This window comes from Callithrix jacchus, chromosome 8 (genome assembly GCF_049354715.1).
Source record: "Callithrix jacchus isolate 240 chromosome 8, calJac240_pri, whole genome shotgun sequence".
Lineage (NCBI taxonomy): Eukaryota > Metazoa > Chordata > Mammalia > Primates > Cebidae > Callithrix > Callithrix jacchus.
In genome coordinates this window covers 65,751,763-65,777,111 of record NC_133509.1, presented here as the reverse complement: position 1 = coordinate 65,777,111, position 25,349 = coordinate 65,751,763, and the positions used below count along the sequence as shown (strand labels likewise).

Below are 25,349 nucleotides of genomic sequence, written 5' to 3'. Positions count from 1 at the left end.
AATTTTTTATATTTTTTGTAGAGATGGGATTTCACCATGTTAGCCGTGCTAGTCTCAAACTCCTGAGCTCAGGCGATCTGCCCTCCTTGGCCCCGCAAAGTGCTGGGATTGTAGGTGTAAGCCACTGCGCCCCAGCCATGGCCTTTTTTTTTTTTTTTTAAGTAATTGTGAAGTGTTATCCAATAAAAGATATGACCTAAATACTGAAATTTTTTTTTAAAGCAGCATACATCTGACTACATATATTTGTTTTGCCATTTTTTAGGTTGGTACAACAAAACATATAACGTAGATAATTCTAGATATTTGAAGTTTATTATATTTGGACAGTTTTGCTTTGTGTTAGTGATTTTTTTCTTTTTTAGACAGTGTTTTGCTCTTGATGTTCAGGCTGTAGTACAGTGGCGCAATCTCGGCTCACCACAACCTCTGCCTCCCAGGTTCAAGCGATTCTCCTGCCTCAGCCTCCTGAGTAGCTGGGATTACAGGCATGTGCCACCACACCTGGCTAATTGTTGTATTTTTCATTGGACAGGGTTTCACCATGCTGGCCAGACTGGTCTTGAACTCCTGATGATAGGTGACCTGCCCGCCTCAGCCTCCCAAAATGCTGGGATTACAGGCTTGAGCTACTGCGCCCAGCCATGTTAGTGATTTTTGTTGTTGTTGTTGTTTTTGGAGACAGGGTCTCACTCTGTCACCCAGGGTGTAATGCGGTGGTACAGTCACTGCTTACTACTTTCTCTGCCTCAACCCCAGAATTAGCCATTTTTCCAAGGAGTTCTGCCTTTGAATGTTTTCAATAGTAAAATAGAATATATGCTGAGTGTGAGAGAGTCAAAGTGACTTTATGAATTTTGGGCTAAAAACATGGGAAGTACAGAGTTGTCATCAACTTATACGAGCAAGTATGCAAGTAGAGCAGGCATATATATGTGTCAGAGAGGAGGATCAAGCACTTAAAACAATTTGGAACATTAACTAGACATCCAAATAGAGATATCAAATAGGCAGCTGGATATGAAAATCTGGTGTCAAGGAGAGAAACCTGGACATCAAATTCATAAATTTTAGGAATAAATTAATAGTGATCGTTCAGGAATCATTAATACAGACATGGAATTTAAGCCATGAGATTGGATTTATTTTAGGAATAAATTAGTAGTGATTATTTAGGAATCTGTAATATAGAAATAGAATTTAAGCCGTGAGATTGAATAAGACCACAAGATGGTGAGTATACCTAGAGAAGAGCAGACCAGGTACTAGGCCATAAGTTTTCTCTGGAAGAAGACAAGGAACTATCAAAGAAGACAGAACAGAAATTTCCAGTGAGAAGGAAGGAAAGAAAGCATGCCTTGTGGTCTTACTCAATCTCATGCCATCTTAAAGTATTGCCACACACGTTAGATTGTAATTATAAATGATAATTTTACAGTGGAAAAATGTGACAGACTTAACTTTGTGCAAATGTTCAAAGCTGGTATCACCTATGTAGGGTCAGACTTGAAGTACACCTGGAAGTGGTTTTTGATGTTATGCATTAAGAGGATATAACATCACTTTTGTAGTTCTCTGTCACAAATTTGGAGGAAATGCCAGACAAACTCATACCAAGGGCCATTCTAGAAAACAACTGGCCATAAGTGTATTCTTCAGAAGTGAGAAAGTAGTGAGGAAAACACGATGAGTCTAGGTTAAAGGTGCAGTCATGCATAGCTTGATAATAGGGACGTATTCTGAGAAATGCATCATTAGGTGATTTTGTCATTGTGGGAACATTGTAGAGTGAACTTACGCAAATCTACATGGTATACCCTACTGCACACTACGCTATATGGTGTAGCCTATTGCTCTTAGGCTACATACCTGTACAGCATATTACTGTACTGAATACTGAGACAACTATAATACAATGGTATTTGTGTATCTAAACGTGTTTAAACATAGAAAAGAGTATAGTATAAATATGATATAAAAGATAAAAAATGGCACACATATGAGGCTCAGACAGGTAGATTGCTTAAGGTCAAGAGTTCAAGACCAGCCTGGCCAACATGGTGAAACCCTGTCTCGACTAAAAATGCAAAAATTGCCAGGGCGTGGTGGTGTGCGCCTGTAGTTCAGCTACTCAGGAGGCTGAGGCATGAAAATCACTTAAACCCTTTAACATGGGAGGCAGAGGTTTCATTGAGCTGAGATCATGCCACTGCCCTCAAAATAATAACATTTAGCTTAAAACACAGATACATTATACAGCCATACAAAAATATTTTCTTTATATCCTTGTATCCTTGTTCTATAAGCTTTATTCTGTTAAAAAAAAAATTTTTTTTTTAACTTTCAAACACACATTAGCCCAGGCCTACACAGAGTCAGACCATTAATCTCACTGTCTTCTACTGTCACATCTTGCCCCACTGGATGATCTTCAAGGGCAGTGACTCACATGGAGCTGTAGTTTCCTGTGATAGCAATGCCTTCTTCTGGAATACTTCTTAAAGGGCCTACCTGAAGCTGTTTTGCACTTAACTTTTTATAAGTAGAAGTATACGCTAAAATAATGATAAAAATACAGTGAATACATAAACCAATAACAATTGTTTATTAAGTAGTATATACTTTACATAATTGCATGTGCTATACTTTTACATGACTGGCAGTCTAGTAGGTTTGTTTACATTAGTATCATCACAGACATGTGAGTAATGTGTTGGAATGCCATGAGGCAAAAGGAATTTTTTAGCTCCATTGTAATCTTACAGGACCACCATCGTATATGTGATCTGTCATTGAACAAAATGTCCTTATGTGGTACATGACTATGTATGGAACTTTATACTATTCTTACAGCTTTTTTCTAATTTTTTAGTTTTTTCTAGTAAAAAGTTTAAAATATATATTTATGTATATCCAGATTCTGTTCACTCCACTTCACATTAACCACCTTGATCCAAGTCACTATCATCTCTTGCTTAAATTAATAAATCACTCCTAATGGTTTTTCCTGCTTCTGCCTTTACCCACCTCTACAATCTGCTCTCAACACAGCAGCAGAATGACAGGTGATATTACTCGTCTCCTCAGGGTCCTCCCCTGGTACCTCATTTCAGTCACAGCCTTATTATAATGACCTACAAGGTCCTATATCTTCTGCCCCCTCCCCATCCTTACACTCTGACCTGTCTCCTACATACCCCCTCCCCTGCTCCATCCACATTGCTCTGTGTCAACTCACCTGGCATCATATAAATAGGATGTCATAGATGTTTCCTTTGCCTAGAACACTTTTTCTGCAGATACCCTCATGACCAATTTCTTTCCTACATTGAAACTGTTAAAATGCCACTGTTTCAATCTATCTTACTCCAATAATCCTATTTCAAGTCACAAACTGCACTTTCCTCCACCCCGGTATTCTTGACCTCATTTTGCTCTACTTTCTACATGGTTTTTAATCACTGTTTAATGTATTTATTAGTCATTTATTACATGTATTGTTGTCTTTTCTTAGAATTTATGATCCACAGAGCATGGATTTTGTACTCTTCAATAATGTGTCTTTCCCAAATGCCAGGTTAGATTTTTGTTTGTCTCAGATTGTTTTCTTTACGCTAGGGAATAGGTTTTTTGGTTTATAATTATAACAAAAGTTTATTTCTGTACTCTTCTAGAGGGTCAGAGCTTGTGACCATTAATTTTCAAGGGAGAAAATTATTTTTTTTTAGGGAGATACTATTGTCTGTATATTCACAGGGAGAAACCCAGCTATGTCAAACAGCAGTCAGTCTTAAACATTCTGCCCTAATTAATCTCTTAGTTATTGTAGCCTAAGAGCCAGCCGAGTAGTTTTAATGAATTTAGCTTTGATTTCTTCAGAGACTGAAGGAATAGCAAAAGTTGTATTGCCAATAGATAATTTTAAAAATAGGACATGGTGGTTAGTTTATATGAATTTCTTTGAGAGTTGTACAGCATTTGGAAAAATAAAATTATGATTTTGGCATTTTCAGTGTTTCAGAAGAATTTTTTCAAAGCATTGTACAGCATTTTCATTTGTGGAGGACTAAGGCAGTCTTATTTATATTTTCCCCTGTTTTAGAAGACAGTGTTAACTTCTTTGAGGAAAGGCAGCAATAGATCATGATCTTAGTCATAGTCTTTAAGATGTTTTTGACGTGCACTTCAGGGTCCATTCTGATTTGAGATTTGACCTGTGAAAGCTTGTGTGACTTTGTGTATTACTGTGTAGACTGTTCTGTAAATTTTGCATTTTGTTTGAGTTTTTATTTTAGTTTCTATTAACGTGCTGGCTTTTTGCAAATCAAGAACATGTATTAAAATTTAGTCTATAAAATACGAATCACAGTTTTGTTTTGTTCCTTGTCATAGCAGCCTCACGTCAAAGCATTCGCAGAGTATCTCTGGAGGAAGTTCTGGAATTACTAGGAACAGGGTTTCTACGTGGAAGTTCAGGATTTCTTCGAGCCAGTGGAGATATGCTGAAAGGAACCAGTTCAGTCAGTAGGGATGTTCGAGTTGGAGTTACTCAGGTTAGAAATCACAAATCAGTATGTAAATCTAACTCTGACTGGTGTATAATGGAAGTTTTAGTATCTGCCTCCACAGAAATGGCACTATGCAAGGTCATCTATGCTCTCATATCTATAAATAAGTATAAACGATAAGGCCAAATTTTTTTTTTTTTTTTTTTGAGACGGAGTTTCACTCTTGTTACCCAGGCTGGAGTGCAATGGCGTGAACTCGGCTCACCGCAACCTCTGCCTCCTGGGTTCAGGCAATTCTCCTGCCTCAGCCTCCTGAGTAGCTGGGATTACAGGAACGTGCCACCATGCCCAGCTAATTTTTTGTATTTTTAGTAGAGATGGGGTTTCACCATGTTGACCAGGATGGTCTCAATCTCTTGACCTCGTGATCCACCCCCCTCAGCCTCCCAGAGTGCTAGGATTACAGGCATGAGCCACCGCGCTCAGCACAAAACATTTTTTTAAAACTAGGGTAGAAGTAAGAGAACCTATCATCTGTTTTAAGTTGCTAATAATGAAACATTTTAATTTTCTTTGAAACACAAACATTTTTTGTTTCTAGCTCTTGTGCTTTTATGTGTCTTGTGGTTTAACGTGTTTTCCATTGTATTTATTTGTGTTCATACAGTTCAGATTTAATCTATTAGGTACATATTGTTTAGCATGGGTGAAGTAACCATTTTATATTATTTTAACCCTTAAGGATTACAGCATGTAGTTTTCTTCAGTGCTTACATTTTTGGTCCTAAACAAATTTTAAGAGGGCAAACTCTTGGAAAAGTTATTTTACAATAAAACAATACAGAGATAACTGCCTTTTTTCTTTGGATTCTCTTTTTTCTAAACACTGTATGGTTCAAAGCAAACTTGTACTTTTGAAAAATTCACATATATCATAATTATTTTATACTGTATATAGTCTTCATGAAAAAATGAGCTTCCCATATAATTGTAATTAAACCGTATGTTTCTAAGGAACAGATTATTTAAGAAAACGACTTGACTTTTTATCTCTGACAAACCATTAATGTACATGAAAATAAAAAACTAAATTCCCTTAGAGTTATAGTGTTAGAGCATAGTTAATTCTTATAATGTGTTTATATTTTTAAATTGAGATTTCTTGTTCAGAATGTTAAATCTCTTGGAGCCATTCACAGAAGCCACAGACACATTTTACTTATTAGCTGGGTATACTGACTATCCTGAAACTGCACAGTCTGACCAAAATAAATCAGGGAGGTAACATAAATTTGAAAGACTATGTACTTCAGTTCTGGCTTAAAACAAAAACAAAATGATGCTGTGTTTATATATTTTGAGTGACTATAAATTAGGCACTCGAAATTTATAGGGAATAAGAAAAGCATTCCCCTAAATGCTGCATATTTTATGGGAGGAAAATACAGAATTAAAGCAATTTAATATTGAAAATAAAATTCTTTTCCTTTTTAGGCTTATGTGGTATTTGTTTCAACACTAGGAGGAGCTTGGCTAGAGAAAAATTTTGCTGCCTTTCTTTCTCATGTCCTAAGCCTTGTGTCACAGTCACACCCTAAAACTACCCAAACTCAGATTGATGCTGTCTGCTGTCGCCGTTGTGTTTCATTTATTCTTCGAACTACTATAGGAGGTCTACTTGGAGAAAAGGCTCAACTTGCTGCTGTAAAGGATATTTTCCAGGCCATCTGGAAGCTAAAGAAAGTTATGGGTATGGATCTACTAAGACTGTTTAATAGTGCTAATGGAATTGTTCCTTTGGGAAAGCTAGACTGATGTATAATACTGTATTAATACAGAAACCTTGAAGGCTGATAGAAGTTCTTCAGAATTCAGATTGTACTTCCTATAAAGTTAAGATAAATTATTTTTGAAACAGTCTCAGTTCCTGTACCATCTTAATTCTACTCCGCCTATCTTGAATATCAGTAATGTTGGATATTAAGTATCAGTAATGTTGAAATAATTTTTAGTTTCCCATGAGTTTTTTTTTTTAGTGCCACTTGCTATGGGAGTAATACAGATGGGATCTCTGATTGGAATGCTTGAACTAAATTGGTTATAGTACTTCATTTCTTTCTTTATTGATCCCAGTCCCCATTTAAACATTTTAATTATCGCCTCAAGTATTTCATACATATCAAGTGTGTGTATTAATTTTCCCCATTATACTTTTTTACTCTTCACACCCCTTTCAATATATTTTAATGCAGTAGTGATGCATAGTTAATTCTTGCATTTCTATCAGATGCCGTAATGAGTGATGGTAATTTGGATACCCGGCTTGGTTCCACAGATGTAGCAGCTAGCCAGCATATGCTGGTTTGTGCTTTGCAAGAACTTGGAAATCTCATATACAGTCTTGGTACCACAGTGGCACCTTTGCTACAGGATTCAAGTACAGGTATATCTGTTCTTTGTGACTCATTTGAACACCTTGGTTTCCCTTGTACACTAGATAACTTTGTTCCAAGGAAGGAAATCTTCATATAGCTGACTTAGAGATTCCATTATAGATTTATTAGAGATGTTTTATGAAAAATTTATAATCAGGATTATTAAAAATATGTACATTGTTTAGTTTTTTTCCTTTCATAATTAAATATTGTTCTCTAAGTCTCCACCCCACGCCCGATTCTAGAGACCTATAACATAGAAAAACTTACAGAGAAGTAAACCTGAACACTCTGCATTTGCAGTGAAAACATAAGTACAGTACAGGTAATTCAGTTCCTCAAAGGTCTTTCAAGCAGTGTTTTTTTCTTTTTTTAAAAAGTTATTTAATCACTTTATAATAGCTTTATTAAGATATAATTCACAACTAGGCACAGTGGCTCCTGCCTGTAATCCCAACATTTGAGGAGGCCAAGGTGGGTAGATTACTCGAGGTCAGGAGTTCAAAACCAGCCTGGCAAACATGGCAAAACCCCATCTCTACTAAAAATACAAAAATTAACCAGGCATGGTGACACATGCCTGTAATCCCAGCTACTTGGGAGGGTGAGGCACGAGAATCACTTGAGCCCCAGAGGCAGAGGTTTCAGTGAGCCAAGATGATGCCATTGCACTCCAACCTGAGCAACAGAACAGAGACTGTCTCAAAAGAAAGAAAGAATTCACTTACCATGAAGTGTATACTTATAAGGAATATAATTCAGTGTTTTTGAATATATTTGCTATACTGTACAGCCACTACCACTGTCTAATTCCAGAGTCTTTTCATTACCCCAGAAAGAAGTCCATTAGTTGTCATTCCCATTTTCCTGTCCCCTCGCCCCTGACGACCATGAATTTACTTTCTGTCTCTATGAATCCACCTATTCCAGATATTTCACGTTAAAAAAAATAATTCAATATGTGGTCATTACTGACTGGCTTCTTTCTAAAAATCACTTTTAAAAATCATTTTTTAGACTAGGTATGGTGGCTCACACCTATAGTCCCAACACTTTGGGAGGCCAAGATGGGAGAATTGCTTGAGCTCAGGAGTTCAAGACCAGCCTGGGCAACATAATGAGAACTCCTCTCTACTAAAAATTTTTTTAAAACTTAGCCAGGCATGGTGGTGTGCACCTGTAGTAGTCCCAGCTCTTTGGGAGGCTGAGGCAGGTTTATCACATAAGCCCAGGAGATTGAGGCAGCAGTGAGCTATCATCATGCCACTGCATTCCATCCTGGGTGACAGAGTGAGGCTCTGTTTCAAAAAAACATATCAAATAGATCATTTTTTATGGCTTTTATCCTTTGTGGTACACATTTCCTTTTAACTGAGAAACTTTATATTTGTGTTTATACGCGATTTAGATTAGATCTGGGCACTTATTTAAATAGCATTTAACATGAGACATATGTTTGATGAAGATTTATGTTGAATCACAGCAAATATAGCATGTTTTAAAATGATGGTGGCAATTATTTCACTGTCTTTGTTGTTACATGATTAGTAGCCCACTAAGGACCCAGCAAAACCTTGATTTTAACATTTTGCTCTTAGAAGAGCAACATGGTAGATAGAAAGTATATTAATTATATAGGCTGAGCACGGTGGCTCATGCCTATAATCCAGTGCTTTGGGATGCTGAGGTGGGTGGATTACCTGAGGTCAGGAGTTCAAGACCAACCTGGCCAACATGGTGAGACCTCGTCTCTACAAAAACAAAAATTAGCCAGGTGCAGTGGCATGCGCTTGTGATCCCAGCTACTCAGGAGGCTGAGGTGGGAGAATCACTTGAACCCGGCACGTGGAGGTTGCAGTGAACCAAGATTGTGCCACTGCATTCCAGCCTGGGCAACAGAGCAAGACTCTGTCTCAAAAAAAAAAAGAAAAATTATGTAGATAAATGTACTAGAAGGTTTAAAAAATAAAACAGGGGCAGGGTGTGACTTTTTTTTCTTTGTTTTTTTCAAGGCAGGGTCTCAGTCTGTCACCCAGGTTGGAGTACAGTAAGTGATACATTCTTGGCTCACCCACCTCCCTGGCTCAAGTGATCCTCCCACCTCAGCCTCTCTAGTAGCGGGGACCACAGGCATGTGCCACCATGCCTGGCTAATTTTTTGTATTTTTGGCAGAGACAGGGTTTTGTCATGTTGCCCAGGCTGGTCTCAGATTCCTGAGTTCAGGCGATCCACCGCCTTGGCCTCCCAAAGTGTGGGGATTACAGGTTTGAGCCACCACACCTGGCCAGGGTATAACATTTCTTTTCAACATGTTATTTATTGATAATTTAGTACCAAATTAATAGTCTATCTGAAGCTAAAATAGGCAATTGGCTTATTTAGGAAATAAAGTTTTTCTTTTGTATACGGACTTAATTTAGGGCAATTTTCATTAGATATATTAGTAGAAGTAATTCTTAGGTTAAAAATTATTTTGAATAGGAATGGTGAGAAGGAAGAAAAATGAAATTAAAAGAAAAAGAAAATTATTTGTAATTATGTATTTTTCTATTATAATTTGGCTCTTGATAAAAATATATATCTGTGTAGCTATATATTCTTTTGACTATTTTATACTCAGGTGAGTTTTATCTGTGCACCTAAGTCATCATTTGTTTATTCTATTTTTCCAGGCCTTCTTGAAAGTATCTTGTCAGTTATTCCTCATCCTAGCATTTCTGTTCGACTAGCAGCAGCTTGGTGTTTACACTGCATTGCCGTGGCATTACCTTCCTGCCTAACACCTCTCTTGGATCGTTGCCTTGAACGGCTTACTGGACTAAAGGCTTCACCTGAAACAGTAACTGGCTTTAGTTTTGCTGTGGCAGCTTTGTTGGGAGCAGTAAAACATTGCCCTTTAGGAATTCCTCATGGAAAAGGCAAGGTAATAATTTCATTCTCTATGTAAAGTAATGAGGTACTTTTCGTTAGAAGTATCTTCACATAGTAACAGAATTTGTTACCAAATGCTTTATTTTACTGTATATGTAGCCCTGCCATATATAAGTACATTTAAAATTTTGTTGTAGAGGGTAAATAGAGCTGCAAAAGAAATCTTTTAATAATTAAGCTTAATATTTGATAATTTAGTTAGTGGTGTATTGTGATACTACTTTAAAATTATTTACATATCATAAGATAAAGTAGATAAATAATTATGGTAATGTTCTTGGGAACCAACATTTTCAATATAAGTAAAAAGAGCTATAACTGTAGAATTGAAGTTAAGTAAAATTCCCATACATTAGATTTGAATTGAAATTATCAGTATGAACTCATTTTATTTTTTTCAAAAATATTTATATCCTCTTTTTGTACAGTGAAAAGGCCTAAGCGCAATGATAACCCAGTGTCAGGAACACCCCTAGTGCCCAGATTGTAGCTCTAAATACTGTTTGCAAAGAAAAAGGAATCAGGACTCCATGGAGCAGTAGCTGGTTTCAGATCTGGGGCGGGAAATCCCCAATGTAAACATGGGTATTTTGTCATGCCAGAAAGTAAGGACGTCATCAAGGAATACTGTGTTCATTTTAAAAGGAGGTAACTTAAGGGGCTCCCACTGACCAAAGACTGCATGATACATACATCAAAATTAATAATTACTACAACGAATTAAAGCATACCAGATAATATATCAAATTTCATGCATTCATAATGATATTCAACTGCCCAATTGTATTCCTACCAAAAAATGTCATTTTCTGAGTAAATTTAAAATCCAGCACTTCCAGACAAATAAATGATAGAAACCTAGTGAATAAATAACCCAGTTTTAACATACAAAGAATTTTGAAGAGAATTAAGAAAAAAAATTCTTTAATAAAACGTAGATAATACAACATAGGCAAGCATGGTGTTTGAATTTTGTCTCTTTTTTAATAGCTAGGAAATGTAAGTTGTCAAGAGAATATTATTTTACAGTAGAAGCCCTTACAACCCATACCTCTCACAAACTCATAAATATATTTGAAAAATACGTCACCATTATTCCTTTCTTTCTCATTGCCATGCCTGTGTCATTATGGAATTTGATTGTATGTCCTCCACAGTGTAGGCTCTGCAAAAGACCATTCCATAACTTGAGCAATTCCAAAAAATTTTGAGTATTGCCAGTGCTGTTGAAATCAGGCAGTTGACAACTTGAGATTATTTATTTAAATTAATTATTTTAGTTATATTCTTAACATACCACATCTTGCTGAGCAAAGACTTGTCATTGAATATGTTTAATTAAAACTATCCTCAGATCACATTAATTCAGACAAGGTTCCCATTCCCGTATTATATTAGGAATTTCTTTCTGAGAGAATATTGACTTGTTCTGATTTGACTAGAATGGTTTGTTTTGTCCCCACTCTTTGAGTGCTCCCTATTGGTTATATAAGCTGCAGGGAATCCTAAATTAGTAGTAAGTTGGTTGGCTGTTTTAAAATACGCTAGCCTTCCTCTTTAGAAAATTTATATGCCAACTTGTAATACTTAATGCTTTTTCAGTGGTGATTGGTAGTAGATGTTTTCTCATATTAGATGTTCTCTGGCCTTTGTACTACGTAAGCATACATTATCCATAAATGTGAAATGTCTGGTTCTTCCTCTCTATTGTTTTATAACACTGCCTATTTCATGAACTACTTCTTTTTTTTTTTTAAACAGGGTCTTGCTTTGTCACCTAGGCCAGAGTGCAGTGGTGAGATCATAGATCACTGCAGCCTCCAATGCCAGAGCTCAAGCAATCTTCCCATCTCAGCCTCCCAAGTACCTGAAACTACAGGCGCATACTACCATGCCTGGCTAATTCTTTTTAATTTTTTTTGTAAAGATAGGGTCTCACTCTGTTGACCAGGCTGGTCATTTTTTTTTTTAATTTTAATTAATTAATTTATTTTTTGCAAAGAGACATGGTCTTGCTCTGTTGCCCAGGCTGCAGCACAGTGTTGTGATCCTAGCTCACTCCTAGGCTGGTCTTGAACTTCTGGCCTCAAGTGATCCTCTCACCTTGGCCTTCTGAGTCTTTGGGATTATAGGCATGAGCCACTGTGCCCAGCCTCGTAGACTTTCTTTAACTATAACATTTTAATAAATCTTACTCTTCAGTGTGACACTGTTTTGACTACCTCTAACCACTATGGTATACTACCTCTCAGAAAACTGTTATCAGCCCAGAAGTATAAAAGTAGTATGTAGCATTTTTAAGAGAGAGACTCCTGTAAGAAAACTTTTTTTTGAGTAATTACTTATTTAAAAATATAGTTGCTTAAAACTATGTAAATTCAAATCTATACAGCTATACTTGAATAATCTTACATTGTTGTCACATGTGCTTTACAAAAGATTATGGGATTGTTGTGTACTACCTCTTATACCAGTATTTAACCTTGAAAACTTAATTTTTTATAGTTTCCTTTATGACAGTCCTATTATGTAGTCTACATGAATGACAATTATTTATTACTTACATTTATTTTATGTAAGAATTAATTTTTCAAGAGATTATTAGCTGCTATCATTTAGTAATTTAAAAATTGACATGCTTTTTTTAAAACTTGTTCTTCTGTATGTAAATAGATTATTATGACATTAGCAGAGGATTTGCTGTGTTCTGCTGCTCAAAACAGTCGCCTTTCAGCTCAGCGCACACAAGCTGGATGGTTGCTGATTGCTGCTCTGATGACATTAGGTAACAGTCTGTAAAAGGTTTACATACTTTGAAAAACTTTGTGTTTTCTAAGTGAAAGGATTCTTGTATGTAATTTGATGAGACTAACTTTTAATACATACCAGAATTTAAATAGCCACACAAACATTTTTCTTTTAGTAGTCACCTTAAAAAGCCATTTACTTTCTTCATTGCTTACAACCTTTTGAGATCTCTTTTGATTTTTTCTTCCAGACTAGATTATAAGCCTCAAGTAGGATAAGCCGATTTACTAATCATCTTTCAGGCTTAACTCTGAACAACTGTGGCTTTTTCAAAAATCATTGACATCCATCTTCAGAAAAAAAATTTTCCACAATATAGGTAAAAGAACATATCCATAGCCTGGGAATTCAGTTCTATAATTGTTTGAGGATTCATAACGGCCAGTAAGGTTGCTACATTGAAGGGGATGGGTTTCACTTAAATTACATTTATTAAAAATCAAGGCTGGGAGCAGTGGCTGACACCTGTAATCCCAGCACTTTGGGAGGCCTCGGAGGGTGGATCACAAGGTCAGGAGTCGAGACCATCCTGGCTAACATGGTGAAACCACGTCTCTACTAAAAATACAATATTAGCCAGGCATGGTGTCAGGCGCCTGTAGTCCTAGCTACTCAGGAGGCTGAGACAGGAGAATCACTTGAACTGGGAAGGCAGAGGAGCTTAGATCATGCCACTGCACTCCAGCCTGGGTGACAGAATGAGACTCTGTCTCAAAAAATATGAGTAATTGTTTTACTCATGACTATTTATATCTTGTAAATTTAAAATTTGATTTTATTTTTGAGACAGAGTCTTACTCTGTCATCCGAGCTGGAGTACAGTGGCATGATCATGGCTTACTGCATCCTCAACCTCCTGGTGATCTCCTCCCTAAGCCTCCGCAAGTAGCTGGGAACACAAGTGTGCAACATCATGCCTGGCTAATTTAAAAAAATTTTTTGTAGAGATGGGGTCTCACTGTGTTGTCCTGGCTGGTCTTGAACTCCTGGGCTCAGGCAGTCCTTCCACCTTAGCCTCCCAAAGTATTAAGATTATAAGCGTGAGCCACTGAAACTTTATTTATTTATTTACCCAGTCTTATGATGCTAATGAAACAATTTTATTGCTTTATCACAGCTATATTTTAAGTCTCTACTGTCATACGAATTATAGCTCAGAAATAAAAAAACTGGCTGAGGCCAGGCACGGTGGCTCATGCTAGTAATCCCAGCACTTTGGGAGGCTGAGTTGGGTGGATCAACTCAGGAGTTCAAGTCAGGACTCAAGTCAGGCTGAATTGGGTGGATCAACTCAGGAGTTCAAGTCAGGAGTTCAAGATCAGCCTGGCCAACAAGGTGAAACCCTGTCTCTACTAAAATACAAAAATTAGCCGAGCATGGTGGTGTACACCTGCAGTTCTAGCTACTTCGGAGGCTGAGGGAGGAGAATTGCATGAACCCAGGAGGTGGAAGTTGCAGTAAACTGAGATTGCACCACTGCACTCCAGCTGGGTAACATAGCAAGACTCTCCCTCAAGAAAAAAGAAAAGTCCAGGCGCAGTGGCTCACGCCTATAATCGTAGGCGTGAGGGAGGATTGGGAGGCCTAGGCATGCAGATCATAATGAGGTCAGGAGTTCAAGACCAGGCTGGCCAGTACGGCAAAACCTCACCTGTACTAAAAAAATACAAAAATTAGCTGGGTGTGGTGGCATGTGCCTGTAGTCCCAACTACATGGGAGGCTGAGGCAGGAGAATTGCTTGAACCCAGGAGGCAGAGGTTGCAGTGTGCTGAGAACACACCACTGCACTCCAGCCTGGGTGACAGAGCGAGACTCCATCTCAAAAAATAAAAATAATGAAATAGAACAATTGGCTGGATTTGGCCAGTAAATCATGTTGACACCTACAATTTGACCTAAAGGAGCTTAAATTAGAATAAACAATCTTAAATGAAGAACTGCTTTAAGTAGTGTTCCTAAGATTATTAAAGAGATTTATTGGACTAGATCAGGTTTAGCCTCAAGGAGCCAAATTTGGCTTGCCACCAAAATTACTTATTCAGCCTGTGAGCTAAGAACAGTTTTTATATTTATTGATGGTTGGGGAAAAAAAGATATTTTGTGATACGTGAGAATCATGAAAGTCACATTTCAGCATTTATAGTTTTATTGCATACAACCACATTTACTTGTTGGTGGATTGTCTGTGTGACCTTTAGGTGCTACAGTGGCAGAGTTGAGTAATTACAACAGGAGGTACATGGCTCTCAGAGGCTCAAATGTTTACTGTCTCCCCCTTTACAGAAAGTATTTGTTAGCCCAAAGCAGAATCATTTCACACTGTTCTGGGAATAATGTAGTTAAGCTTTTATTTGCTTATTGCTGGGTGTTCATGCCTGCCGTATTGATGTTCTTGGTGAATTAAGGAGGAAATAAACTACTTAATAAGCGCTGTTTTGACAAACGAGATTTAAAACAAGGTAATTGTGTTGGAGGAAGACAACAAGAGGTCCTTTCTCCTGAACATCATATTTTACTTCATAGTCACCATACAAAAAGGTACTAAAAGTTTTAATTAAGGTTTTATTTAATTATGGCATTTTCTTGGGTTTTATTCAATTTTTTTTTTTTTTTTTAAAGTCTTCCATGAATGTTTATTGGGCAGTGGAAGAATAAACACCAGGTATAGGGCTGGAGGAGGCGAGATCTGGAGGCACGGAGGCGTCCTCGGTCTCCGAGGTTGAGACTCTGCCATTGTTTTCCAACACTGGTGCGCGCGCGGGGCTGGCTTTACCAGCGTTGCACTGCTCCTCCCCTTGGCCCGTATCCTGTGCTTATGCCCTGGAACTCCCAAACTCGTCCGTCTTTATCAGCTCGGAGTGGCCCTCACGCGGCCCGCTGCAGCCGCTCCGCCTCCTCCTGCATGCCTATGTCGAGCAGCACGGTCACGACGAGCTTGGTTGCCTGGTCCTCGCGGTAGAAGGCGACCAGCTTGTCGGTGAGGTCCACGATGTCCAGCTGCCCGAGCACTCCCCTCGGGATGCGCTGAAAGCCCTCGCACAGCGGCACGGTCCCCAGCTTCATCTTGAACTTCTTGAGCTCCTCTGGGGTCAGGTTCTCCAGCACCTCCAGGATGGCGTCGCGCTTCTTTACCATGGCTCAGCCTTGCGCCTCTCTATTCATTTTTCTTAACTATTCTTTCCCTTTAGTATCTATTTTTATTCTTATTTATTTATTTATTTATTGAGACAGGGTCTCACTTTGTCACCCAGGCTGGAGTGCAGTGGTACGATCATGACTCACTGCAGCTTCAACCTCCCCAGGCTCAGATGATCCACCTACCTCAGCCTCTTGAATAACTGAGACTATATGCACCACCACACCTGGCTAATTTTTTGTGGAGATGGGGGTTTTGCCATGTTGCCCAGGTTGGTCTTGAACACCTGGACTCAAGTGATCCACCTGCTTTGACCTCCTAAAATCCTGGGACTATAGTAATGAGTCACTGCACCTGGGCTATTATCAATTTTTAGAATGGGTTAGTATCATTAGCAGCTTTCAAGGGGAACCAGTGAAGTTTTTGTTTTTAGGTATCATTATGAACTCATGGAATTCTATATATTTATATGTTTTAATCATTTGCGATAATTATTCCTTTCAATCCTCAAATTGTCTTATCTTTGGTCATTGGGAGTTGCTTCAAGTTGGTTCATTTGCTCTTTTAACATGAACCTAGTATTCTTTGAGAATGTGTTTTTAGATGTAAGATGTCCCAGGATTTATATTGTACATTTCCTGTCCTAGGCTTGCCATTAGCCATTTCTCCAAAGAGCCTTGATTCCTTTTGTGGGAAAAGGTTTTGTGGGTTTTTTTTTTTTAAAGAAACAAGGTCTCAGCCTATTACCCATACTGGAGTACAGTGACAGTATCATAGCTCACTGCAACCTTGAATGACAGGCTCAAGCAGTCCTCCTGCCTCAGATTCCTAAATAGCCATGACTATAGGTTTGTACCACTACATCCAGCTAATTTTTTTTTGAGACGGAGTTTCGCTCTTGTTACCTAGGCTGGAGTGCAATGGCGCGAACTCGGCTCACTGCAACCTCCGCCTCCTGGGTTCAAGCAATTCTCCTGCCTCAGCCTCCTGAGTAGCTGGGACTACAGGCATGCGCCACCATGCCCAGCTAATTTTTGTATTTTTAGTAGTGAAAGGGTTTCACCATGTTGACCAGGATGGTCTCGATCTCTTGACCTTGTGATCCACCCGCCTCGGCCTCCCAAAGTGCTGGGATTATAGGCATGAGCCACTGCACCCAGCCTATCCAGCTAATTAAAAAAATTTTTTTTTGTAGAGATGGAATCTTGCTTTTTACCCAGCTGATCTTGAACTCCAGGGCTCAAGTGATGCTACTGCCTTGCCTTTCTAAAGTGCTTGGATTACAGGCATGGGCCACAGTGCCCAGCTGGGAATGATTTTTAGATAGCAATCTTAGTGCTCTGTTAATTTTTGCTTTGCATTTCAAACACATCTCTGTTTTTATCATTCCCTTTACTATTTATAAGTTTCTTTCCTATTTTACTCTGAACTAATGTAAATACAAGTAAACCACATTCATTCCTTGAATGTGAACTACACACTTAAGCCTTTTTTGATACACTTCCTAGTTTATCTGATGCCATATAAAAAAACTTGGATTTATCTACAGATTCCTTCATATCTTGTCTCTCTTTGGATGGTTCATAAAGTGTGTGTGTATTTTGTGTTTGCTAGATACATTATAATATTTATATATTTATTTATTTATTTATGTAAAGAAAGGATCTTGCTCTGTCTGTTGCCCAGGCTAGAGTACAGTGGCACAATCAGAGTGTAGCTTGCTGCAGCTTTGATATCTTGGACTCAAATGATCCTCCTGCCTCAGCCTCCCAAACAGGCATGTGCCCAGCCACACCCAGCTAACTTTTTACTTTTTTGTAGAGTTGGGATTTTGGTCTGTTGACCTGCCTGGCCTCAAGCAATCCTGCAGCCTCAGCCTCTCAAAGTGCTGGGATTACAGCCATAGCCACCATGCTCAGCTTTAAGTGCTATTCTGTGTATAAACTCAATATAATACGCCTCAGAAACTGTCCTTTGAATAAAATACTGTTATTCTCCCATTTATGGATGAGGAAATTGAGGCACAAAAAGGTTAAGTAACTCATCCAGGTTTATTCAACTAATAAGTGGATGGAGCCAGGATATTAACCTAAGCAGTCTCCCTCCAAAGCTAAATGCACTTCTGAGCTATGGGTTTGGAACAGAATAAAGACATAAAGTCAGTGGAATGTGGGAGTAAGAAGTAGAGAGTGCTTTTTGGAGAAGTTTAAGGTAACCCCAGAAATTTAAAGAAAAGTTACTTGGGGAGAAAAGCTATGGGTTTTGGTTTTTATATATCTTGTATATCTTAGTTTTTTTTAAATTGATAATGTTATAATTGAACATTGTTTTGTATTACTACTAGGTTTGTGTTATGATTCCTTCACTTCATAAATGTTGCTCTGAAATCTTTTTTTCACAAAAAGTGTTCTGTTTAGGTATTTCATATCTGATTTTTGACCTGGAACAAGTTGCTGTTAGAAGTTAGCATTATTCTGAAGATCAGGAATACAATGGGCCAGGTGCAGTGGCTCACATCTGTAATTCCAGCACTTTTTGAGGCTGAAGTGGGTGGACTGCTTGAGCCCAGGAGCTCAGACCTGCCTGGGCAACATGGCAAGATCTCATCTCTTAAAAAAAAAAAAAAAATACAAAAATTAGCTGGGCATGATGGCACATACCTATAGTCCCAACTATTCAGGAGGCTGAGATAGAAGCATCACCAGTGAGCTGTGATCATACAGCTGCACTTCTTAACTCCTGTCAGGGGGACAGAGCAAGACCCTGTCTCAAAAAGGATACAATATTGTTTGTTACTATAACAGTTGTACTTTGCATTATGTGGTCTATTACAGCTTTTCAGAGTACTTTGAAGTGCATTCTGTCATTTGGACCTGACAAGCCCTTAAAGACAAGCATTACAGGGTGTTTTAGCTTCATTTTATTTGCAGATGAAACTGAGTCTTAAAGGGGACATAGCAGTAGTGGAAGGGCTGACACTAGAGCCCACGCTGTACCATTAGTTCGTTGTTTTTCCTTTCTGTGCTCCAGCACCTTCAGATAATAATTCATTTAGTAATAGATTAATTTGGAACCCAAAGATGAGAAAGGGGACAAAATATTGCAATAATAAATTAAAATGTTTAGGGAGAAGTTCCTGCTTAATTATATAATTTTAAAGAGTGACAACCTTAGGTTCTCTTACAAGTGACAAGTTGAATAAATTACAGGTCCTGCAGTTGTTAGCCATCACCTTGCTCGAGTTCTCCTGTTGTGGAAGTGTGTCTTTCCAGCATCTCCTAAAGATCTAGAAACAGAAAAGAGCCGAGGAGATTCATTTACATGGCAGGTAACCCTGGAAGGACGAGCTGGTGCGCTGTGTGGTAGGTTGGATTTAGTCTTTTCTCTCTGTTTCCTTTGGTTTTGTGCCCACCTGTGGTACTTAACATGTACTTGTATGTTTTATTTACCAAGGGTAGAGGGGATATGCCTCTAGTTATTTTTTTATAACTGAACAAAAAATTTGTAATTGATTAGTTGGTAATGATAACTGGTGTATGATATAATAAACCAGATTTGAGAATTCTTAAGATACTAATGGTTTATTAGGTGCAATCCAGTTAAAAACTATTAACATTGTTTTGTCTTAGGTAAGCATTCATTCCTCTTTTCAGAAATACTAAGATTTGGTTTAATTACCATTGATTAAGCATGGTTTCCCTTTAGTCTATTCAGTTGACCCTTGAACAGCATGGAGGTTAGGGATACCAATGTCCTTCGAAGTCAAAAATCTATGTCCAAATTTTAACTCACCCAAAGCATATCTGATATCCTACTGTTGACCAGAAGCCTTGCTGATAACATAGTCAGTTACCACGTTTTTTTTTTTTTTGGTCTTTTTGAGACAGGGTCTCACTGTCACCCAGGCTAGAGTACACTGGGGTGAACGCAGCTCACTTCAGCCTTGGCCTTCTGGGCTCAAGTGATCCTCTCACCTCAGCCTTCCAAGTAACTGAGACTGTAGGTGCATGCCACCATGGCCAGCTCATTTTTAAATTTTCTGTAGAGATAGAGTCTCACTATACTGCCCAGGCTGATCTCAAACCCCTGACCTCAAGCACTCCTCCCACCTTAGCCTCCCAGAGTGTTGGGATTACAAGCATGAGTCAACACACCTGGCCCCACATATTTTATATGTTGTATATATTATATACTGTATTCTTAGAGTAAGGTAGAGAAAAAAATGTTATTAAGAAAATCTTAAGGAAGAGAAAATATATTTACTGTTCATTACATGGAAATAGATCATCATAAAGGTCTTCATCCTCATTGTTTTTATGTTGAGAAGGCAGAGGAGGGGTTGGTCTTCTTCTCTCAGCGGGGGCAGATTCAGAAGGTGGAGCAGGTGGAAGGGGAGGCTGGAGAGGTAGGCACACTTGGTGTGGTGTCTACTGAAAAAAATCCACGCATAAAAGGACCTGTGAAGTTCACATTTGTGTTGTTCAAGAGTCACCTGTATGTGGAAGTTGTACCTTCTACAATATATAGACTGTGATGAGATGCTTGGTTAGACATGGAAGCATTGATTTTGATTTTGTTTATTCATGGTATTTTTACTCTTAATGAAAAACCACTTTTGAAATTGATCTTGGCCAGGCTCAGTGGCTCACGACTAATCCCATCATTTTTGGAGGCCAACGTGGGTGGCCTCAGGAGTTCAGGAGTTCAAGACCAGCCTGGACAACATGGTGAAATCCTCTCTCTACGAAAATACAAAAATTAGCCCGGCATGGTGGTACATGGCTGTAGTCTGGGGTGGGAGAATCACCTGAGCCTAGGAGGCTGTGGTGAGTTGTGATTGCACCACTGCATTCCAACCTGAGATTCTGTCTCAAAGGGGAGGGGGAAAAGAAGAATTGATCAATCTGACTTTTTTTTTTTTTAGACGGAGTTTCACTACTGTTGCCAGGCTGGAGTGCAATTGCGCAAACTCCGCTCACTGCAACCTGCACCTTCCAGGTTCAAGCAATTCTCCTGCTTCAGCCTCCCGAGTAGCCGAGATTATAGGCATGAGTCACTACACCCAGCTAAATTTTGTATTTTTAGTAGAGACAGGGTTCTCCATGTTGGTCAGGCTGGTCTCCAACACTTGACCTCAGGTGATCTGCCTGCCTCAGCTTCCCAGAGTGCTGGGATTACAGGCATGAGCCACCATGCCTGGCCCAGTCTGATTTTAAAGTACTCATCTTATTCTACATAAAAAGTAATTTATTATAGAAGGTTATTTATTTCAGGCTGGGTGCAGTGACTCATTCCTGTAATCTCAGCACTTTGGGAGGCTGAGGCATACAGATCAGTCACTTGAGGCTAGGAGTTTGAGAGTAAGCCTGGCCAACATGGTGAAACCCGCCTCTCTTATAAAAATACAAAAATTAGCTGGGTGTAGTGGCACACATTATTTGTTTCAGATAACATTTGTAAAAGCCTAACATTTGAAAGTCAGTGTGATTCCTTGGAAGTAGCTATAGAGCTGGCAAACTTGAGAGTCTATGCTGTTTTTGTTTTTTCTTCTGAGCTTGAGGGCTGAGTAAAACCCAAGGACAGCAACATTTTGTGTATACGGTTATTGCTCAGTCTTAGTAATCCAGGGAGTTTTTAAAAAAATTTTTAAGTGTGATTTAGGAGTAGAAGGCACTATATTCCTTTTTATACTAGAGTTTCAAGATTTTTTTATTTTAGCAAATTGCTTTGTTACTCTAATAACAATGCTAATGTTGTACCATAATCAAATGTACCTTTCATGGTTGATTACAGTATGCCGAAGTAAAAGCCTGTTTTCTTTTTCAGCTATCAAGAGCTTTGTTTCCCACTGTGGTGATCTCCTTACTGAGGAAGTAATTCAGCGTCTTCTTCCACCACTTCCTTGTGCTGTGGATTTGCTAACTCAGTAAGGATCAACTATTTAGATTTGATAAAATTTTCTAAGAGGAATTAATTACCCTCTGATTCTGTAATATTCCTTAAGTACATTAATAAGGCAAATTTCTATAGTTGGTGAATGATTTTGTAGAGGAAGGTAATCAGTTAGTTATGTGATTTTTTTTTTTTTAAGGCTAGGATCTTGAAAGAAAAATATATATTAAAAGGGAAGGAAAATTTTGGGGGAATAATGTGCCTTCCATACAGGCAGATTTAACAAGAAATTAAATATTAAGCCTCTTAACCTTTTCAGGTATGCATTTTATTGGTTTGTTAGTGTATTTTGTGTTCGTGAGAACCAGATACTTGTTAACAGTTTCAGTTTTTTGTTTGTATTTTTCATAACTTTGAGTTATACATATATGATTAAAACATAGGGAAAAGCCAATATATAATGTGATCACTTGTAATTTCCAAATTAATAAAACATGCAGAAAGTTCTTTGCAAAGAGCATCTAACGATTAAACTTTATATATACAGAAAAATACGTTTAAGATATGGCTTATAACATATAATAATAAAATGTGCACTTGTGAATCCAACACAGGCTGAGCAGAGGTTTGTGAATGTTTCTTCCAAAGGAGCAGACAGTAAATATTTTAGGATTTACAGGCTATGAAGTCTATGTTGCAACTACTCAACTCTCATTGTAGCTCAAAAGCAGTCATAGATAATATTATGGTAAATGAATGAATGAACAAATGTGGCTGTGTTCCAATAAAATTTTTTTTACAAAAACAGGCAGTGCATCATAATTTGGCTACCACTGGACTAGAGTGTTAATGATACTATTGAAGGTATCTATGTGCCCCTCTTCAGCACCATTCTTTCTGCCTTCCTTTAGAAGCAGCCACTAATCTGAGTTTTATAGTTGTCATTTCCTTGCATTTTAAAAAAGTGTATCACATATTTTTGTTTCTTAAAATAGTATGTTGTTTAGGTTTGCTTGGTTTTGGTCAGGCAAAAATTATTGTCCTGTTTCTGGTACTTGCTTTTGTTATTCAACATTATGTTTCTACGTTTTACCTGTGTTTAAGTTCATTCATTTTGGTTGCTGTATAATATTTAATTATGTACATATACAACAACATATTGATTCTCTTGTCCATTGGCTTCTGGGTTGTTTCCAGTTTTCTGCTTTTAAAGCTAATGCTATGACCATTCTTACTCAAGTGTTTAGGCCTCTAGGGTATATACCTAGCAGTGAAATTGCTATGCTAAAATGTATTTCTGTGTTCATCTTCAGAAAATAATGCCAAATTATTTTTCAGTGTTCTGTATTTCTAACGATAGTGTAAGTACCCTTTGATCCACTTTTTTACCCACACTTACTCAGATATCAATTCCACCCCATCCAATAGATATAAAATGGTATCTCATGGTTTTAATTGTATATCAGTTTCCTGACACTTTAAGTGTAATTTTATGTATTTGTTTTTTTCCTCAGTATTCCCCCTCCTCTTCTTATAAAATGCCTGTTCATTCATACTGTTAACCTATTTTTCTTTTAGGTTGTCTTTTTGTTGCTGATTTATAAGAACTTTTTGCTTTTGTTTTTGTTTTTAGAGTCTTGCTCTATTGCCCAGGCTAGAGTGCAGTGACATGATCTTGGCTGACTGCTACCTCCGCCTCTCGAGTTCAAGCAGTTCTCCTGCCTCAGCATCCTGAGTAGCTGGTATTACAGGCATGCACCACCATGCCCAGCTAATTTTTCTATTTTTAGTAAAGATGAGGTTTTCACCATGTTGACCAGGCTGGTCTCAAACTCCTGACCTCTGGTGATACACCTGCCTTGGCCTCCCAAAGTGCTGGGATTACATGTGAGCCACTGTGCCCGGCCAGGTTGTTTTTTTTGTTTGTTTGCTTGTTTTTTCAGACAGAGTCTTGCTGTTGCCCGTGCTGGAGTGATTTGGCGTGACCTCCAGTCACTGCACCCTCTGCCTCCTGGGTATAAATGATCCCCCAGCCTTGGTCTCCCATGTAACGGATTACAGGCATGCACCACCACGCCTGGCTAATTTTTGTATTTTTAGTAGAGATAGGATTTTGCCATGTTGGCCACACTGGTTTTGAACTTCTGGCCTCAAGTGATCTGCCCACCTCAGTCTCCCAGACTTCTGGGATTATAGGCATGAGCCATCGTGCTCAGCTTTTTTTGTTTAAAAATTCTTTCTGGCTGGGGCAGTGGTTCATGCCGGTAATCCTAGTGCGTTGGGAGGCCAAGGTGGGAGGATTGCTTGAGGCCAGAAGTTCGAGACCAGCCTGAGCAACACAGGAAGGTCTTATCTCGACCCAAACAAAAGAAAAGTCAAACATAGTGATGTTTACTAGTAGTCCTAGCTACTCAAGAGGCTGAGGTGGGAATGATTGCTTGAGCACCGTAATTCAAGGCTGTACTCATGTTTGTGCCACTGCTCTCCAGCCTGGACGACAGAGCAAGACTCCAGTTTAAAAAAAAAAAAAAAAAAAAGCCTTACTGCAAAGTTTTATTTTCTTATATTTTTCTCTGAAATGTTTGACGGTTTGTCTTTCATATTTAAGTAATCTGAAACTGATTTTTCTATTTGGAGTGAGCTAGGGATCTTATTTGTGCTGCTGTGTTGCTGTCACAAAATACCTGGATAATTCATTAAAAAGCAGATACTTATTTCTAATAGTTTTGGAGGCAGGAGTCCAAGATCAAGACACCAGCAGATTTTGTGTCTGGTTAGAGTCTGCTGTTTACCTCCAAGATGGTTCCTTATTGCTACATTCTCTAGAGGGGAGGAACTCTGTCTTCTTCACATGGCAAAGGGATGGAAGGGCAAAAAAGGGGATAAACTCCCTCCATGAAGCCCTTTTATGACATTAATCCATTTGTGAGTGCTTTGCCTTCATGACCTGAACATCTACCTAAAGGCCCTACCTCCCAGCAGTACTGCATTGGGGATTAAGTTTCTAGTACATGAATTTTGGAGGACACATTCAGACCATAGCAGGATTCTATTTCATTTTCTTTTTAAATGTAGATAACAATTGCCCCATACTTCTCTAAAAAAAATTCGTATTTCCTTCAGTGATTGCCATTCACTCTTGTCATGTATTATATTCTCATTTATACAAGATCTGTGTCTGTGCTCTCTATTGATGTGTTTATTTATATGCCAACATGTTATCTTTATAATAAATTTTATATTTATATGTTAGATTGAGCTTTTTGACCTTATTCCTCTTTAGACATATTTTGGCCCTTCATGCACTTTTGATCTTCTATTGAAATTTTATTTGGGGCCGGATGAGGTGGCTCAGGCTATAATCCCAGCATTTTGGGAGGCTGAGGCAGGCAGATCATTTGAGGTCAGGAGTTCAAGGCCAACCTGGCCAACATGGTGAGACCCCATCTGTACTAAAACAAAATATATATATACAAAAATTAGCTGAGTGTTGTGGCACACACCTGTAATCCCAGCTACTTTGGGAGGCCAAGGCAGGAGAATCGCTTGAACTTAGGAGAAAGAGGCTGCAGTGAGCCAAGATCATGCCACTGCACTCCAGCCAGGGCGACAGAGTGAGACTCCATCTCAAAAAAAA

The 25,349-nt window shown here is 38.4% G+C and overlaps 2 protein-coding genes across 51 annotated transcripts in view; one reads left to right on the top strand and one right to left on the bottom strand.

Annotated features, from left to right (window-relative positions):
* The window catches only part of HEATR5A (HEAT repeat containing 5A), a 137,026-nt gene that overhangs the window by 34,509 nt on the left and 77,168 nt on the right, over window positions 1-25,349 (top strand). For 12 of the 50 annotated variants that reach the window (XR_013521129.1, XR_013521128.1, XM_078334736.1 and 9 more), the window contains exons 7-13: window positions 4,396-4,553; window positions 6,003-6,258; window positions 6,796-6,951; window positions 9,617-9,867; window positions 12,549-12,660; window positions 19,030-19,182; window positions 21,647-21,746. Coding sequence is in view for 47 of the 50 variants with exons in the window: in XM_078334736.1 (XP_078190862.1) it covers window positions 4,396-4,553; window positions 6,003-6,258; window positions 6,796-6,951; window positions 9,617-9,867; window positions 12,549-12,660; window positions 19,030-19,182; window positions 21,647-21,746 (1,186 nt within the window). In the remaining 3 variants the exon portion in view is untranslated. Of the gene's footprint in view, window positions 1-4,392; window positions 4,554-6,002; window positions 6,259-6,795; window positions 6,952-9,616; window positions 9,868-12,548; window positions 12,661-19,029; window positions 19,183-21,646; window positions 21,747-25,349 lie in introns of all 50 variants that reach the window. The other 38 variants (XR_013521127.1, XM_078334735.1, XM_078334732.1 and 35 more) reach the window with 7 other exon arrangements.
* LOC100386566 (pyrin domain-containing protein 1) lies at window positions 15,410-15,839 on the bottom strand. Its single transcript, XM_002753791.6, has one exon. The coding sequence runs from the start codon at window positions 15,817-15,819 to the stop codon at window positions 15,550-15,552; it is 270 nt and encodes an 89-aa protein (XP_002753837.1). The 5' UTR covers window positions 15,820-15,839; the 3' UTR covers window positions 15,410-15,549.

Excerpts from the sequence above, each read along its gene's own strand:
- LOC100386566 (XM_002753791.6), bottom strand. The coding sequence starts at position 15,819 with ATGGTAAAGAAGCGCGACGCCATCCTGGAGGTGCTGGAGAACCTGACC.